The following is a 19,340-nucleotide window of genomic DNA, read 5'->3' on the forward strand; positions in this document are numbered from 1 at the left end:
TGGATGAAGCGTCGTCTCACGCGGTCTGCACGTCCAGCACGAACGCTGGTCCAACTGAGGCGCCAGGTGGAAATGGCATGGCAAGCCGTTCCACAGGACTACATCCAGCATCTCTACGATCGTCTCCATGGGAGAATAGCAGCCTGCATTGCTGCGAAAGGTGGATATACACTGTACTAGTGCCGACATTGTGCATGCTCTGTTGCCTGTGTCTATGTGCCTGTGGTTCTGTCAGTGTGATCATGTGATGTATCTGACCCCAGGAATGTGTCAATAAAGTTTCCCCTTCCTGGGACAATGAATTCACGGTGTTCTTATTTCAATTTCCAGGAGTGTAGTAGCAGTAACCGATCTATCTACTGCGCCCGGCACTTGTCTCATAAAGGCGTTACCGACCGCAGCGCCGCATTCTGCCTTTCTACATAGCTTTGTATTTGCATATGCACGCCTATACCAATTTCTTTGCGCTTCAGTGAGTCTGCAATGCTCTTTGACATAATCTGTATCGAAGAGTTGACAGAAGCTGAGGAAGAAACTGACGCTAAACTGGCTCAAAGTGTAATTACGTCACACGAATTCACATTAAAACCATAGGAAGCGTTCAAAGAGATTACGAGCAAGGCCGCCTATGAACCATTACAACCAGAGACGATCGGTACCTCTCGCTCAAACCTAATCAGAGTGAAAGGCAGTATGCAGGTTTGCTATAGCAAGTCATTTGGAGCAGTACGACGCATAGTATATAGTTGTAGTCTTTGCGAGGATGATCCCTATGTATGATGACACGCGGTGTGTGTTACATTAACGAACTGCAGTGTCCAGAGACTGAAGACAGGTAACTATATTACAAGGGAACACAATAAACAGAGCTGGTTTTTGGTTCCTAATGAGCTTCTGTTTAGACTTGGTCAACTGACGAATAGCACCTGGACTGAATGCGAACTCTGCTGCACTAGACAACACATTTCCATGCTTTATGTCCCGATATCTTGGAGGTAGATATTGTGGGCAGAAATCTACGTTTGCGGACTAAAGGATCTCCTCGTGATCCTAAAGTGTTCTTTACTGGCTCGAAGGTATGGTAACGCTATCTTCTCTCCTTTAGGCTTTCTGTGTAATTTTTTTTTTTACGAGTGATTATCACCACTTTGTGCATGACTATACTCAACAGAGGTCGACATGCTCTACCATTGTCAGTATGCCACGTGAACATCATCGCTTATTCTGAAGGATCATAGTTCAAACCCGCTTCTGGCCATCGTGGTGAAGGTTTTTATCGATTTAATCGTATCACTACAGGTGGATGCCATAACGATTTGATCAATAAGGTCACAGCCGATTTTTCTACTTCTTCTACCCCAGCTGAGTTTGTGACAAAATTGTAATGATCCTGACGTCGACGGGACGAGCTCTCTCTCAAATGCCGTGTCCTTTGTGCTCCACGAGCTAAAACATATTAACGCGTCTGAGGTTCATTACTCCTCAAGAGTGAAAGAACGTGCCTGAAGGAGCACATCAACAATTTTATCAAATACTTGTAACGCTGGTGATAAGCAAAGCAGAACATTATCGTTTAACTTCTCGTCGACGACGGTGTGATTAGTTCTGGAGCACAACCTCGGTGTGAGGCACGATCTGAAACCATTACAACCAGAGGCGATCGGTACCTCTCGCTCAAACCTAATCAGAGTGAAAGGCAGTATGCAGGTTTGCTATAGCCTTAAGAAAGCTCAGAGAACGTAAAGCTAGTAACCCAGAGAAGGACATGAACCAATGTCCTCCCGAAGGCGAATTCAGTGTCTTCACCATTGCCGCAACGTAGTTGGTGGCACGATGCAGCGTTGTCCGTTTGTACTGGCCACAAATGGAATTGACTGGACAATAATGATAGTTCCTACGCGTATTTTTGATACTTTCTATTGGTGCAAAAATTTCTTTTCTTGTTTTATATGATATAGACAACATCTGTGGAGAAATTACGTAATTATTTTTCGAAGAGAAAATAGCTCTCTTTACACAGAGTCTGATCTCTAATCTTACCTTCTAACTGTTTTAAACAATGTGTTCCCGTCTTAAACAAATGCCGCCACACACACTTACGTATGCAAGGCTGTCGTCTGGCGACGTAGATAGCACTTTCACAAATAAGGTGTATTACTGCTAGTAGCCTAAGCTTTTGCTGGCACCGGCTTGAGCTGAAGGAAGGAATATTAGAATTTAAGTCCAGTCGACAGTGGAGTCATTACGGCCAGAGGCTTGGGCGGCAGCGAAAGATCCGGCAGTCGACTTCTTCAGTATCCTTTAGGAGAGAGTAGGACTACTTTCAATGAAGAATTACGGCCGCCTCAGTCGTTAGTCAACATGTGCAATTCATTCGTTGTTCATTGTGGTCTTCAGTCTTGAGACTGGTTTGATGCAGTTCTCCATGCTACTCTATCCTGTGCAAGCTTATTCATCTCCCAGTACCTACTGCAACCTACATCTTTCTGGATCTGCGTAGTGTATTCATCTCTTGGTCTCCCTCTACGATTTTTACCGTCCACGTTGCCCTCCACTACTAAATTGGTGATCCCTTGATGCCTCATAACATGTCCTACCAACCGATCCCCTCTTCTGGTCAAGTTGTGCCACAAACTCCTCTTCTCCACAATTCTATTCAGTACCTCCTCATTAGTTATGTGATCAACCCATCTAATCTTCAGCATTCTTCTGTATCACGACATTTCGAAAGCTTCTATTCTCTTCTTATCCAAACTATTTATCATCCATGTTTCACTTCCATACATGGCTACACTCCATGCGAATACTTTCAGAAACGACTTCCTGACACTTAAATCTATACTCGATGTTAACAAATTTCTCTTCTTCAGAAACGCTTTCCTTGCCATTGCCAGTCTACATTTTATATCCTTTCTACTTCGACCATCATCAGTTATTTTGGTCCCCAAATAGCAAAACTCCTTTACTACTTTAAGTGTCTCATTTCCTAATCTAATTCCCTCAGCATCACCCTACTTAATTCGACTACATTCCATTATCCTTGTTTTGCTTTTGTTGATGTTCATCTTATATCCTCCTTTCAAGACACTGCCCATTCCGTTCAACTGCTCTTCCAAGTCTTTTGCTGTCTCTGACAGAATTACAATGTCATCGGCGAACCACAACGTTTTTATTTCTTCTCCATGTATTTTAATACCTATTCCGAACTTTTCTTTTGTTTCCTTTACTGCTTGCTCAATATACAGATTGAATAGCATCGGGGAGAGGCTATAACCCTGTCTCACTCCCTTCCCAACCACTGCTTCCCTTTCATGTCCTTCGACTCTTATAACTGCCATCTGGTTTCTGTACAAATTGTAAATAGCCTTTCGCTCCCTGTATTTTACCCCTGCCACCTTCAGAATTTGAAAGAGAGTATTCCAGTCAACATCGTCAAAAGCTTTCTTTAAGTCTACAAATGCTAGAAACGTAGGTTTGCCTTTTCTTAATCTTTCTTCTAAGATAAGTCGTAGGGTCAGTTTTGCCTCACGTGTTCCAACATTTCTACGGAATCCAAACTGATCTTCCCCGAGGTCGGCTTCTACCAGTTTTTCCATTCGTCTGCAAAGAATTCGCGTTAGTATTTTGCAGCTGTGGTGTATTAAACTGATAGTTCGGTAATTTTCACATCTGTCAACACCTGCTTTCTTTGGGATCGGAATTATTATATTCTTCTAGAAGTTTGAGGGAATTTCGCCTGTCTCATACATCTTGCTCACCAGATGGTACAGTTTTGTCAGGACTGGCTCTCCCAAGGCTGTCAGCAGTCCTAATGGAATGTTGTCTACTCCCGGGGCCTTGTTTCGACTCACTTCTTTCAGCGCTCTGTCAAACTGTTCACGCAGTATCATACCTCCCATTTCATCTTTTACGTACAGGCTGCACACAGCACGAAGTTCCAATGACAGAAGCTCAAAGGAAGATTAATGGTAGAATTAAATTAAATCGCACTATTTGACTCACACAACTGAACAGGAAAGCAAATGACCTTCAGTCTTTCGCAAATACAAATCTATGACAATGTTCACATGATCATCACAAAATGTGAATTTTCAAAATGATTAACAAAGGAGGACAACTGTATGAAAATGCAGTTGTTCATATTAAATTGTTGATGGAAGGATCACTACCACAAAAAAAAGGAATTTGGTTACGAAAACGAATTAGTTTTATGGTTTTTTTTTCTAGGCCGATCAACTTTTAGTAACGTATGACAGAGCGGAAATCTGGAAGTGTCTGAAATGAGAAGTTGTCACAGGACGATGGCGAGGTCTGCGAAGAATGAGTTACCTAGAAATTCTTGCATGCTCGCACGACCTTGTAGTCTTTAAGTCCAATCAACGAAGGAAAATCAAGGGAAAACATTTGTGTAGTCACCAAATTTTGTACAGTGTTTTGAAGAACTGCCATATATATTTTTTGTCTAAGATTAATAGTCTCCACATCGCAGGGGATGGAGAAATCGCAGATTATTAAAAATATTGTTTTAAGCCTACAAAATCTTTAAATGAAGTAGGTTGATAACAAATGTTAAACGTGTGTTCCATGTCTAAGTGCAGCTGAGTGGTATGAAGGGCTAAATTGCGTTCCGGGGATGTAACGTCTCGGAGAAGGGGGGAGGGGGGCAGGGGCATGTGGGTGGTAGCGGTGCGAGAGAAGGTAGGTCACAAGATTGCGGTCACGCATTTTCCTCCTTCCTAGGTCTGCAAACGGAAGATCGAGCAGGTGATTCCCCGCTCTATTTTTCCCACTACGTCGCAGGAAGAAACCCAGCGCGTTTCACAAAATTATACCGACCCTGCACAGCACACCTCCATGAATCTGAGCATCGGCTAATAAAGTCATCAGAAGATCAAAACAAACTGCAAAACGATTTAGAAAAGATATCTGAATGGTGCGAAAAGTGGCAGTTGACCCTAAATAACGAAAAGTGTGAGGCCATCCACATGAGTGCTAAAAGGAACTCGTGAAACTTCGGTTACACGATAAATCAGGCTAATCTAAAAGCCGTAAATTCAACTAAACATCTAGGTATTACAATTACGAACAACTTAAATTGGAAGGAACACACAGAAAATGTTGTGGGGGAGGCTAATCAAAGACTGCGTTTTATTGGCAGGACACTTAGAAAATGTAACAGACGTACTAAGGAGGCCGCCTACACTACGCTTGTCCGTCCTCTTTTAGAATACTGCTGCGCGGTGTGGGATCCTTACCAGATATGACTGACGGAGTACATCGAAAAAGTTCAAAGAAGGGCAGCACGTTTTGTATTATCGCGAAATATGGGAGAGAGTGTCACAGAAATGATACAGGATTTTGGCTGGACATCATTAAAAGAGAGGCGTTTTTCGTTGTGACGGGATCTTCTCACGAAATTCCAATCACCAACTTTCTCATCCGAATGCGAAAATATTTTGTTGACACCGACCTACATAGGGAGGCACGATCACCACGATAAAATAAGGGAAATCAGAGATCGTACTGAAAGATATAGGTGTTCATTCTTTCCCCGCGCTATACGAGATTGGAATAATGGAAAATTGTGAAGTTGGTTCGATGAACCCTCTGCCACTCACTTGAGTGTGATTTGCAGAGTATCCATGTAGATGTAAAGCTATATGTAGGAAGTACTAATGAAGCAAAATGGAAAGAGTACGGCAACTTGAAAAAGAGGGGTTCAAATGGCTCTGAGCATTATGGGACTTAACTTCTGAGGTCATCAGTCCCCTAGAACTTAGAACTACTTAAACCTAACTAACCTAAGGACATCACACACATCCATGCCCGAGGCAGGATTCGAACCTGCGACCGTAGCGGTCGCGCGGTTCCAGACTGTAGCGCCTAGAACCGCTCGACCACTTCGGCCGGCTGCAAAAGAAAGGGTGGGAGAGAGTGTGAGATATATACGTCCATATGACAAATCCCTTCCATTGAAAATTTCTCTTCTCCATACCTTCTCTGCGTTATCACAGATGACGTGGCACTGATCTCATTTGTAGTTTTAAAGATTGCAGTACACGCGCTGTATCTATTGGCTTACACCGCCCTGAGTGGAATGCAGAAGTTCTAATTAATGTTCGCCAGTCTGCAGTCTTCTACAGTTGTCCCCTGTGCAGAAAACAGCGCGTAGGTGGTGGATCCGTTTCTTGAGGCTGCAATAAACTCTTAGCAAAGATCCGATATTTTAGAAACAAATTTCCACTCGCTTTTTATTAGCAGAACACGAGAAACTGCACTATTACATTCCAGTTTAGAGCCACAAATAATTTCCATTCTTCTATAAATTAATGAAATGCGTATTTCCGTAATTAGGCCTACTATCACACTGTTCAAAACTGCATGTCCAAACTAGCAGAGTTTGCTAATAAAATCATAAATGACACCTACTGCGGCAGACAAAGTGTCTGTCCTCCGACACTGCCCAACCAGCTCTCACATTTACAAACTACACATTGCTAATTAAGTGGCAGACAACATGTCTATCCTCCGCGACTGCCGAACCAGCTCTGATCTTACAGCCGAACCACTTCGCCCGCCATCCAAGTTAGGTGCGATAAGATCACCGAAATGCTTCGTCTGCCTTTTCGTGTAGCCGTTGTTTATTATTCTGCTAGTTATTAATGCTTGTGAAATAATGGAATGGTAGCACGCTATTGAGAGCTGCTTTAATATGAAATGCAAGTAAATACGCTCTTTAGTTTGTTTTTTTTTAATATTAATAACAAGATTATCATTTTGGCGCGCAACTTCCGAATGCAGCAGCCCATCATGGAGAATGACCACAATTTAGGCGATCTTTCTCACGACACCCAAACCGAACAAACCATCTGTCATCGGTACCTCACACCACAATTACGTCATCTTGCCACTGTTGCCTCCTCAGCAGCTGTAAGGAGAGCTTCTTGTAGCCAAATATGATGGCTGTAAACCCAGAGATTTTACAAGAGCATAAAGATATCTTGTGAAATGGTTACAGGGTAAAAACAAACTAGATACCATAACAAATCTTGGCTTTATTGTGAATAATAAGATAAGTAATGGGTGAGTAACTGTGAGTAATACAGTAAATGAATTGTCCTTGTAAGGACTGAAGTGAAGCCAGTGACAACCACCATTGTACAGGTTTACTTGCAGGAAATAGAATGCATACATATGTTGAAATAGAGGAATTCATGAAAAAGGGAATGCTTAGGAATGAAATTAACAGTAAATGCAAACATGTAATACCACAATGTGCAAGTGAGACAAGCTAAAATAATGAAAGAGACTATCATAGGATAAATCAACACAGCTTACAAAGATATTAAGTGTAACACTAGAGAAAAAGTAAAAGTTTTTGTCTAAGAGGTGTGGTAATGGTGACTAATTTGGAAAGACGCATGTTACCACAGCATCAAGCCAATAGTATATTTCAGCATTCATGCTCTTGAGCAAGGAGTGTCTCTAATCTTTTATATAAACATTCTGGCATATTTCACATAATGAGCTGTTCAACAGATTCACTCATTGCAGTTGCAGTAGAGCTTTTGTGACTTTTTGTGTATGTATCTCTTCCCATCAGGAAGTATCACTGCACAATACCAGGAGCTAGAGACACGTGTTACAATGGCATCGTGTAATTTCCTCCAGAGGTTTTTCATTTAGCAACTGCACAGTGTGCTGCATGCTGTCTATGGTTATCCAGTTAATTTTAGCACATCAGCACATTACAGTTTGTTCATTCTTTGGAAGACCACTTGATCTTCATTTCAGTCTATTCATATGTTTGGTAGTACCTTAGAGAAGGTATAATGTTAAGCAGTAACTCAGGACTCTATTGCTGTCTTTCCATTTATTTCAGTTTTGTGATACCTGTTTCTGTTACATTTTTTGGTGATTCTAAAGCCAGTGCCTTAAAAGTAAGTGAATAAGATTTCACATAAGCTGCTACGAGGGAGGATTCATTGTTAGCTGCTCCAAGCACAAGATGTGTTTGTTTGGTGCACAATTTTCGCTATTTTGACTGACTGTGAGGTAAATTGACGCTGCAGTGTTCATATTTGGCATGCCATCATAGAAGGTTTCACCGAATCAACTAAGTAAAACATCTGTGCAATTAATGCATTTGTTTACATACTAACTTCAAACAGAGTTTTGCATCACCACGGTTCCTAGAACTCCTGAAGACAGATGTTGACTGTGGATATTATATCACAGACATAGTCCCTTTGACTGTTCAGAGAATTCACTAAACCCACTCAAAGATGTAAACAACCACGCATTAGCAGCGCCTATTAGACGGTGGGCGTCCGACAGCTGATTAGTACCAGTCATTCTATCACGAAGGACGTACACGGCTCATGTAGTCTGTAGTTCAACCATGCCTAGACGGTCTGCACGGCAGTTTGACTGCGTCCACATTGTTACTTTGTGCCAGGAAGGGCTCTCAACAAGGGAAGTGTCCAAGCAATGTTGTTAGGACATATAGGAGATGCAGAAACTATCAATGACATGCCTCGCTCAGTCCGCCCATTTGCTACTATTGCAGTGGATGACTGCTACCTACGGATTATGGCTCAGAGGAACCCTGACAGCAATACCACCGTGTTGAATAATGATTTTTGTGCAGCCACGGGATGTCGTGTTACGAATCAAACTGTGCGCAGTAACTGGCATGATGTGCAATTTCACTCCCGATGTCCATGGCGAGATCCATATTTGTAACCACAACACCATGCAGCACGGTACAGATGGGTGCAACGACATGCTGAATGGACCGCTCAGGATTGGCATCATGTTCTCTTCATCGATAAGTGTCGCACATGGCTTCAACCACACAATCATCGGAGATGTGTTTGGATGCAACCTGGTCAGGCTGAACGCCTTAGACACACTGTCCAATGAGTGCAGTAAGGTGGAGGTTCCCTGCTGTTTTGGGGTGGCATTATGTGGGGCCAATGTATGCTACTGGTGGTCATGGAAGGCGTCATAACGGCTGTACGATACGTGAATGCCATCTCCGACCGATAGTGCAACCATATCGGAAGCATATTGGTGAGGCATTCGTCTTCATTGACAACAATTCACACCCCCATCATTCACATCTTGTGAATGACTTCCTTCAGGAAAAAGACATCGCTGGACTAGAGTGGCCAACATATTCTCCAGACATGACCCCTATCGAACATGCCTGGGACAGATTGAAAAGGGCTGTTTATGGACGATGTGACCCACCAACCACTCTGAGGGATCTACGCTGAATCGCCGTTGAGGAATGGGACAATCTGGACTTATAGTGCCTTGATGAACTTGTGGATAGTAAGCCATGATGAATAACAGGCATGCATGTTACTGGGTATTAGAAGTACCGGTGTGTACAGCAATCTGGACCAACATCTCTGAAAGTTTTGCAGTACGGTGGTACAAAATGCAATGTGTGGTTTTCATGAGCAATAAAAAAGGCAGTAATTATGCTTGTGTTGATCTCTATTCCAATTTTCTGTACGGGTTCTGGAGCTCCTGGAACTGAGGTGATGCAAAACTTTTTTGATGTGTGTATAAAACCTGACTTTACCAATCTTCCTTTGTGTGAGACAGTGTATGGCAGATTACTATGCCAATTTGACATTCTACATTCTGGCATATTACTCTTCAAGTCACTTCTGCATAATATTTCATTGACAGCTCTCTTTTTTAAAATTTTGGCAACAGCTGGCCTACCCTTGCGTTTTCTTTTGTTACGTGTGTACAATACAAGTGGAGACGTAGAATCATAAGTGGATTTACCAAAGTCTTTATTAGCAATTTCAAACATATGGTACGTACAATAGGCAATTACATCTCTAAAACTTTCAAGTCCAGGTACACTAGACACTCCACTACCATCTCTCACTATGGCAATGGTGAACCATCCATTTCCATGTGAGAATGTGTCGTTTATATCCAAGCTAAAATTAAGTGAACATCCAAGAAATATACAAGGTCCACCGAGGAGGGCGTGGGCTGCAACACTCTTGACTGGAATGCGGTTCTTCTTGTCTCCTGATGTTGTAGTTAGTTCTATGTTTTCTATATTTTTGTAAGCCATTGTTGTGCACATAACTTAGTGCATAGTAAATTGGCAAATGTGATTTACATACTGTAGCACATACCAGCTACTGTAGAATGGGTTGTAGTGGGACATGTGGGGTGAAGTGGGATGTTATGTTTTCTATGGTATTTTGTTGATGCTGACATTGAGTGGCTGTCTCTAAAAGCGATCTCTTTACTTAATTGCATTCATCAAAGTTTAACAAAGCAGGTACATAGTGTTTGAAGCTTATTTTGCTGGTAAGCGCTTCATAGATTGTTTTTTTCTGTTGTGCCATAAATGGTTAAATTATAAAATATCCTTAAAAACCTCTTCCTGTGCTCAGAAGAATATTAATGTAATGCTCAGCTTAACCTATAGTCTCAGAACTAATATTGAGGTTATGTTTTATCTAAATTGTCGTGATGTTATTGTCATTAATGTACTCAAGAGACTAATTAGTTTAAATAATTGCGATTTTCAGGGGTGAAGTGGGACATGGAGCAAAACTATAAAAAAGCTGTAGGGAGTGGTGGACTCTTTAAATATGATGAAAATGTGATACAAAATGCTATTGCAAAGTACAGGAGAAGTAGCAGAAGCTTAAGGATCATAGCTGGAATATGGTGTTCCAAAAACTACACTGGCAAATAGGGCAAATGAAAAATTTAAGAAGAAACATGGAGGTCAACAAGTTTTAAGTGAGGAGCACGAAAATTTAATAGTGGCAGGAATTTTAACCTGTGCAGAATGGGGGTTTCCTCTTCAAAGTGATGATGTTAAGGACATAATAAAAACTTTTCTTGATCGACTTGGAAACCATATGAAAAAATTCAAAGACAATAGACCTGGGAGAGATTGGATTCAGAATCTCTTTCGTCGACGTCCTAACCTCACATTTCGTCTTTCAGAAAATATGAAAACCTCAAGAGCTGCTGTTAACGAAGACTGCCTTACTGGATATGTCAAAAACTTGGAAGCTAATTTGAAAGACATTCCTCCAGAAAGGATTCTAAACCATGACGAAACAAATTTCACAGATGATCCTGGATCTTCCAGGGTTATTGTAAGAAGAGGATGTCAACATACAGAAAGAGTTAATGTCCATAGCAAACAGTCAACCAGTGTGATGTTTACTGTTTCTGCTAATGGAGAAATGCTCCCCCCTGTTATTGCGTACAAGACTTTGGGCACAAGTCTCTATCCAACTTGGACAGAAGGTGGTGTTGAAGGGTCACATTATGCAGTAAGCAAATCTGGTTGGTTTGATATGCCATTATTTGAAGAATGGTTTGTCAAAATAGCTCTGCCATATCTGAGAAGGTCTGATGGAAGAAAAGCTGTCATAGGGGATAATCTTCCAAGTCGTCTCTCTCAGGATGTGATAGGATTGTGTCATGATCATAACATTGCGTTTATAATGCTGCCTCCAAATTCTATACATCTAACACAGCCCTTGGATGTTGCAGTATTCAGACCAATTAAAGCAGCAGGAGAGCTGTTTTGCTGAACTGGAAGAAACTGTACAAGGGCGTCTGCCTAAAGTCCAGTTTCCAAAGCAACTGAAGGAAGCACTGGGAAGGTTGATAACATGCAGAGGAATATCATCTATGGCTTTAGAGCATGTGGTATAATACCATTAGATCCTGAAAAAGTGCTGCAGAAGATTCCGAGGAGAGTTCAGCATTCCGAGCCTGAAAAAGTTTGAACAGATGTTCTCACTGAAAAGTTTGTCATAGCCAGATCTAGTGATTCCACAAGAAGCAGAGGTAGAAAATTAAATGTTCATCCAGGTATGAGCATTTCTCATGCAGATTTTGTCATGAATGTTTTCACAACTTCTGCCAACCATAATAGTGTCTGCAAACACCAGATGTCCATTGGTACCCAACAAGAATTCAAATTCCTAGAGGTAAGAAGAGAAGTAGGGAAATTAAACCTAAATTTACACTGTCAACAAGAGAACAACCCAGAGACTTCATTGTGGTAAAATCCATCACAGAGCAAGGCCACCAAACAAAATTCTATGTGGGAGAAATCATTGGCGTACCGAAGGATAAGACAATTGAAATAAAGTTTCTGAGGAAAAAAGTATGGGGGAAAAGTGACCATATTCCATTTCCCTCAAGTGAATGACATTCAAGATGTTCTCTACACTGATATTGTTTGGAAAATTGACATGTATCAAGACGTCGGAAAAGGAAGATTTATCTTCCCAACACCGTCCAAGATTGTTGACATTGCAAAAGTCCGATGAGAGAAAATTAGCGATGAACAGTGTACAAAGCTGCATATAGATTTGCAAGACAATTATTATCATGTTATAGTGCATTAAAATAGTCTTATTTTCAGAAAAAGTTCCTGAATTTAAAATACAAGTTTTTCTCTACAAAACTTTTTTGTACGGTAGCATATAACAAAAAGAATTTCTGCTTACCATACTCATTTGTGTTATTTCCCTGTCCTGCTTCACTGCCATAGTGAACTTGAGGGTATTTTGAACACAAATAAATTTCTGTCCCACTTCACCCAATCTTAAACAGTCCCTCTAGCTAACATTTAAAAAAATATGAACCCAAACCTAGTGTAAAACATTGTTAGAAGATTATATATTTAAAGTTTCATAAAGTTTGGAAACAAAATTGGTAGGTAAATTTACTAAAAACCCGAAAATCTGTCCCACTTCACCCCATTCTGTGGTAACATATCACATTACATCTAGTATTCCCTTTTCAACAGGAGTGTATATTATCTACATTTATCATAAATTAACGCTATTTCCACGATTGTTAGCTACTATAAACTCAAAAAGTAAGTAGTAATTTTTACCACAGGTTTTTTTATTGTCTTAATAGAAATCTCATTTTGTGCTCTAATTGCTCAGTTCTTAGAGGAAATTACTAACATTTTGAGTCCAATATATTGAAAGATAATCAGCTGGCCTAGTTTAAAGTTATTTATTAACTGCCCTCTAAAACACTGCATCAGCCACATACAGCACCAGTGCAAATGCTGTTCTCAAACACAGGATGAGTTAGTTGACAGCCATAAACAGCTGTAAATCGCCCTGACCATTGTCAGATGACTGGGAACTGCTATGAATTGATATGTTGGGAGAGCTCCCAAGAGTCACGTACCAGAGGTTCCACTCTCTTCTGTTGGTCCTGTCTCCTCTGCAGGAAGTACAGTATTTGTCATTATTTGTCCAGTTGACTTCAAGTGGCCTGCATGTGATAGGTCTAGGCATTCAGTACAGTGTAGATAGCAACCAGGAGGACTCAGGATGTTATACTAGTCCTCCTAACTGACAAGTCCGAGGTGCTGTCTTCTGCTGAAATTGAAACTGTGCTGGTGGGACTCACTTCACCTGTTGTGAAACCTGCTGTGGCCTGTGTGAAGAGGAGGCAAACAAAAAAGGGTAGGGGCCTATTAATCACTGGCAGTTCAAATGTAAGGTGAACAATGGTACATCTTAGGAAAATGGCACCAAGGGACAGGAAGGAAGATCAGGTGCACTATGCATGTATGCCTGGGGCCTTATTCAACATGTTGATGAGCCCTTGAGGAAACAGGATACATCCAGCTTCAGATTGTAGTGCACGGTGGAACAAATGACATCTCTCATCTGGGCTACAAGTTCATACATGGATCATTCCAGTGATGGGTACAGAAGGTTGAAAAGGCCAGCCTCTTGCATGGAATTTCAATGGAGCTCACGATTTGCAGCATTGTCACCAGCACCGATTGTGGCTCCCTGGTTCTGAGTTGAGTGAAAGGATTGAACCAGAGACGCTGGAGGTTCTTTGAACAAATAGGCTACGATTTCCTGGCATTGTGTCAGAGGGTTGAGAACTGTAGGATCCCCTAAATGGGTCAGGTGTGCAGTGTACATCAGAGGCTACTATGTATGTAATTGATGGTATGAGGTGCACACAAGGGTTTTTTAGATTGGGCTAAACTTCATCAACTCCAGATAATGACAGCTGTAGGGAATCAAGAAGCATTAGTGTGAGATTCAAAGACATGCCCCACATGGTTGAGAGTAATAAAATTTTAGTAATTAACTGCTGAAGGCCTTCTGAAAAGCAGTGAAGTTCACGTAATACTGGGTACAGGAAGTTGGTTAAAACCTGAATAGCAATGGGGTTTTTGGGGCAAATTTAAGTGTATAACAACAGGTCAGACTAATGGGAAATGTAGGTGGTGTATTTGTCACAGTAGACAAGAAGCTCAAATACAGCAGATAGAAACTAATGCTGCATAATAGATTTTGTGGGCAAGACTCAGTATGAGAGGTGGGCATAAAATTATAACTGGATCCTTCTATCAACAAGCAGACTCACTTCTTGATGTAACTGAAAATTTTAGAGAAAACCTCAGTCCACTTTTCTGTAAATTCTCCCATCATACTGGAATCTTCAGTGGAGATTTTAATCATTCAGAGTTAGTTAGTGGTGAGTTGACAAGACATCCTGCAGATGCCTTCTCTGGAAAATTCATATAACTGGGAGTTCAGAACCCCACCCATGATGGAAATATACCAGATGTAATGGCAACAAACAGTCCTGACCTCCTTAAGGATCTCCACACCAAAACTGCTATCAGTGACCATGGCAAGGTTTGGTATCAATGATTACCAAAGTACAAAGGACAACTAAACCAAGCAGAAAGCTATATATGTCCAGTAAACTAGATAAAAAAGCAGTAGTGTCATATTTCAATGAGGAACTTGAAACTTTAAGCACAGGAACTTGAGGATATAGAGGAAATATAACTCAGGTTTAAAAGGAGAGTTGTCCAGGCACTGGATAAATATGTACCCAGTAGAACAGTTCATAATGGGATGGAGCCTCCATTATATACACTTGCTGTAAAGAAACTTCTGAAGAAATAGAGGCTACTGTATAATAGGTGTAAAACAAAACATGAGGCTATATATAGAGAGATGCTGAATGGAATACATTTGGCTGTCAAGAGAGCAGTGCATGAGGCCTTCAATGACTACCTTAGCAGAATAATGTCAAATGATCATTCACAAAAATCAAAGAAATTTTGGTTGTATGTAAAGGCTGTTAATCACACCAGAGTTAGTGTCCAATCATTCAGGGATGAGACACAAACTGAAACTCAGGCTAGCAAAGCAAGAGCAGAAATGTTTAACTCAGTTATCAAATGTTCTTTTACAAAGGAAAATTGAGGAGAATTGTCTCAATTTGAGAAACAGCTGGAATCGTTAAAATTGAACAAAGCTCCAGGGCTCAATGGAACTCTTGTCAGATTCTACACTGAATTTGTGGCTGAATTAGACCTATTTTAACTATAATCTATCACAGATCCTGTGAGCAAAGAACTTTGCCCAGTAGTTGGAAAAAAGCACAGGTCACATCCGTTTACAAGAAGGGTAATACAAGTGATTCAGAAAACTTAGAACATATTCTGAGCTCAAATATAATCACACAACTTGGAAAAATGACCTCCTCTGTGCCAACCAGTAACAATTCCAAAAACATCGATAATTTGAAATCCAGCTTGCACTATTCTCACATGACATACTGAAAGTTTTGGATCAAGGCAATCAGTTAAACGCAGTATTCCGTGATCTACAAAAAACCATTTAACTGAGTACCACATGTATGCTTATTACCGAAAGTATAGTTTTATGAGGTATCAAATGAAATTTGTGACTAGATTGAGAATATTTTGGTAAGGAGGATACAGCATATTATCTCTGATGGAGGCTCATTACAAACGTAGAAGTAACTTTGAGTGTATTCCAGGGAAGTGTGTTGGCATCCTTACTTTTCATGCTGTACATTAATGATCTTATTGACAACATTTTTTTGCAGATAACAGAGTTATCTATAGTGAAGTACAGTCTGAAATAAGATATATTTATATTCACTTGTATCATGATAAGATTTCAAAATGGTGCCAATTTTGGCAATTTGCTTTAAAATGTTCAGAAAAGTAAAATTGTGCACTTCACAAAATGATAAACTATAGTATGCTATGACTACAATATCAATGAGTCACAGCTGAAATCAATCAACTCATATAAACACCTGGGCGTAACACTTCGTACCAATTTGAAATAGAATGATCACATAGTCTCAATCATGGGTAAAACAGGTGTTAGACTTCAGTTCATTGACAGAATACTCGGGAAATGCAGTCAGTCTACAAAGGAGATTGCTGGCAGGTCACTCATTTGATCCATTTGATCCACCCTAGAATATTGCTCAAGTGTGTGGGACACATACCAAACAGGACAACAGGGGATATTGAAAATATAGAGAGAGAGGTAGCATGAATGGTCGCAGGTTTGTTTGGTCAATTGGAGAGAGTCACAGAGATGCTGAAGAAACAGAATTGGCAGTCTATTGAAGATAAACATAAACTATCTCACGAAAACCTGCTTACAAAGTTTCAAGAACTGGCTTTAAATCATGGCTGTAGGACTCTATACAACCCTCTACAGCTCACTTGCATGCAGATTGTGAGGACATGATTAGATTAATTACAGCATGCATGGAGGTATTTAAACTGTCACTCTTCCTGTGCTCATACATGAATGGAATGGGAAAAACCTTAATAACTGGTGCAATGGTACATACCCTCTGCCATACACTTCAGTAGTTTGCAGAACATACATGTAGATGTAGATATTGATGTAGTCATTGATGTGGACTCACAAATGCCTATTCCTTTGACAGTGTGTGTCATGTTCAAAGAGTAAGAAATGGTGTGAGGAGGAGTATGGCCTTTGACCAGATTATTGTAAAGTTTGGGAGAGCACTGAAAACGTAGTTTGATATTTTTTTTAGAAAAAATAGTATGGTGGGGTTCATTAAAGGGCATAATTTTGGTCAACCATTATCTTTATGTAGAAGTTGTCTATTGTAATCCTGGCAAGTGTACTCCTGAGTGTCTAGAAGTACAAACCATTGGTTTTTAGGGAGTCAGTAGGATGAAGACTGGGAGAGATATCATGAAAAATCCACTTCAAACTGAGTTGGTGGGATATGAGAAAAGAAGGCATTGTATATTTAGATAATGTACCAGCTTTTGAAGGTAAATGTTTTTCAACAATTACAGGATTATAGAAGAGGGATCATCAGAAGAGTGACAAATGTCCAAGTGTTGATATTGCTATTTGCTTGTTGTTGGTTCCAAGATATATCAAAGTATGGAATTAGCCATCAGTGAGACACAGAATGGTAACATGTGATATATGTAAAAGAAAAAGATAAGATGAATCTAATATCTCTTATAAAAGGAACAGCTTTGCAAGACTGATATAACTTTCAAGAAATTTGTTCTTTCCCAAATGCATATGTAATTTATCTTGCAAGTGACAACTAATTTCATAAAATATTATTTCTGTTACAGCTTATGTACTATGTGGCTGCCCCCATAAAAAAGACAGGATAAAGTACGCTGGATATTACAATGCAAATAACAGGACTGTTACTGTAGAAACTCCCAGATCTGGAATACAGCGAAACAGTAAGAGGTTTACACCAAAGAATGGTAGAAGAAAGAGAATCCCTTCACAAGATGAATCTTGTGCTGGAACGGACAGAACAGAAAGATGTATAAGGTAAAATTACTTATATTCATGATTGTACTTAAAGAGAGTTTTCTGTCAAGGTTGTGCCTGGAAAGTGTTATAACTCATGTAAGTCATATGTATGATGTGATTAATATCAGAGCAGATGGATGTTTTTCGTGGACACAGAATCCTTAATGTAGTTGATGTTAGATGAGATATTCTACACAAGTGACAAGATATTAGGTCATAACCACAGCCAAGTCATAAAAACCTATGAAGTCTTTCAATAATGATTATGAAGTACGCTCTTAGAAACTAGTGTATCTTTTACTGTTTAACACAGCAAGGAATCAGTATGGCTCCCAAATGAATTTGATGTGGAGTCCACACCATGAAAAATCACAAATCCCTGGCACCAGGGCAGAGAAGGGTGGCTACGTATTACCGGAGAGTTGTCTCTAATTCAGTTGATCTGCATTGTAAGTCTCACCACCACTTATTTTCTGACACCAGCAGCTCTTCCCTGTAGTGCCTACTCATTAGTATTAATCTAATATTACTGGTTCCCCATAAAATACCTGAACACAAATTTGGTTTATCTTCCCTGTAGTTTGTTAACAAAGGCAGATAATTGTAGGACTGGGTGAAAAGCCCAGGGTCTTGGCTTATTTCTACAAAATTATTTCTCACAATTATTGATACCTCAATGTAACTACACTACTGGCCATTAAAATTGCTACACCATGAAGATGACGTGCTACAGACACAAAATTTAACTGACAGGAAGAAGATGCTGTGATATGCAAATGATTAGCTTTTCAGAGCATTCACACAAGGTTGGCGCCGGTGGCAGCACCTACAATGTGCTGACATGAGGAAAGTTTCCAACTGATTTCTCATACACAAACAGCAGTTGACGGGCATTGCATGGTGAAACATTGTTGTGATGCCTCGTGTAAGGAGGAGAAATGTGTACCATCACGTTTCCGGCTTTGATAAAGGTCAGATTGTAGCCTATCGCAATTGCGGTTTATCGTATCGCGACATTGCTGCTTGCATTGGTCAAGATCCAATGACTGTTAGCAGAATATGGAATCAGTGGGTTCAGGAGGGTAATATGGAATGCCTTGCTGGATCCCAACGGCCTCGTATCACTAGCAGTCGAGGTGACAGGCATCTTATCCACATGGCTGTAACGGACCGTGCAGCCACGTCTCGATCTCTGAGTCAACAGATGGGGATGTGTGCAAGACAACAACCATCTGCACGAACAGTTTGATGACATTTACAGCAGCATGGACTATCAGCTCGGAGACCGTGGCTGTGGTTACCCTTGACGCTGCATCACAGACAGGAGCGCCTGTGATGGTGTACTCAATGATGAACCTGGGTGCACGAATGGCAAAACGTCATTTTTTTGGATGAATCCGGGTTCTGTTTACAGCATCATGATGGTTGGATCCGTGTTTGGCGACATCATGGTGAACGCACATTGGAAGCATGTATTCATCATCGCCATACTCACGTATCACCCGGCGTGATGGTATGGGGTGCCATTGGTTACACGACTCGGTCACCTCTTGTTCGCATTGACGGCACTTTTAACAGTGGACATTACATTTCAGATTTGTTATGACCAGTGCCTCTACCCTTCACTTGATCCCTGCGAAACCCTACATTTCAGCAGGATAATGCACG

At 40.6% G+C, this 19,340-nt stretch overlaps 1 protein-coding gene across 1 annotated transcript in view; it reads left to right on the top strand.

Moving 5' to 3' along the window:
• The window catches only part of LOC124610492 (protein unc-13 homolog 4B-like), a 138,217-nt gene that overhangs the window by 62,169 nt on the left and 56,708 nt on the right, over nt 1-19,340 (top strand). Inside the window, exon 3 of the mRNA XM_047140163.1 lies at nt 17,480-17,690. Coding sequence (XP_046996119.1) covers nt 17,480-17,690 — 211 coding nt within the window. The remainder of the gene's footprint in view (nt 1-17,479; nt 17,691-19,340) is intronic.

Source organism: Schistocerca americana, chromosome 1, assembly GCF_021461395.2.
Source record: "Schistocerca americana isolate TAMUIC-IGC-003095 chromosome 1, iqSchAmer2.1, whole genome shotgun sequence".
NCBI classification, from domain to species: domain Eukaryota; kingdom Metazoa; phylum Arthropoda; class Insecta; order Orthoptera; family Acrididae; genus Schistocerca; species Schistocerca americana.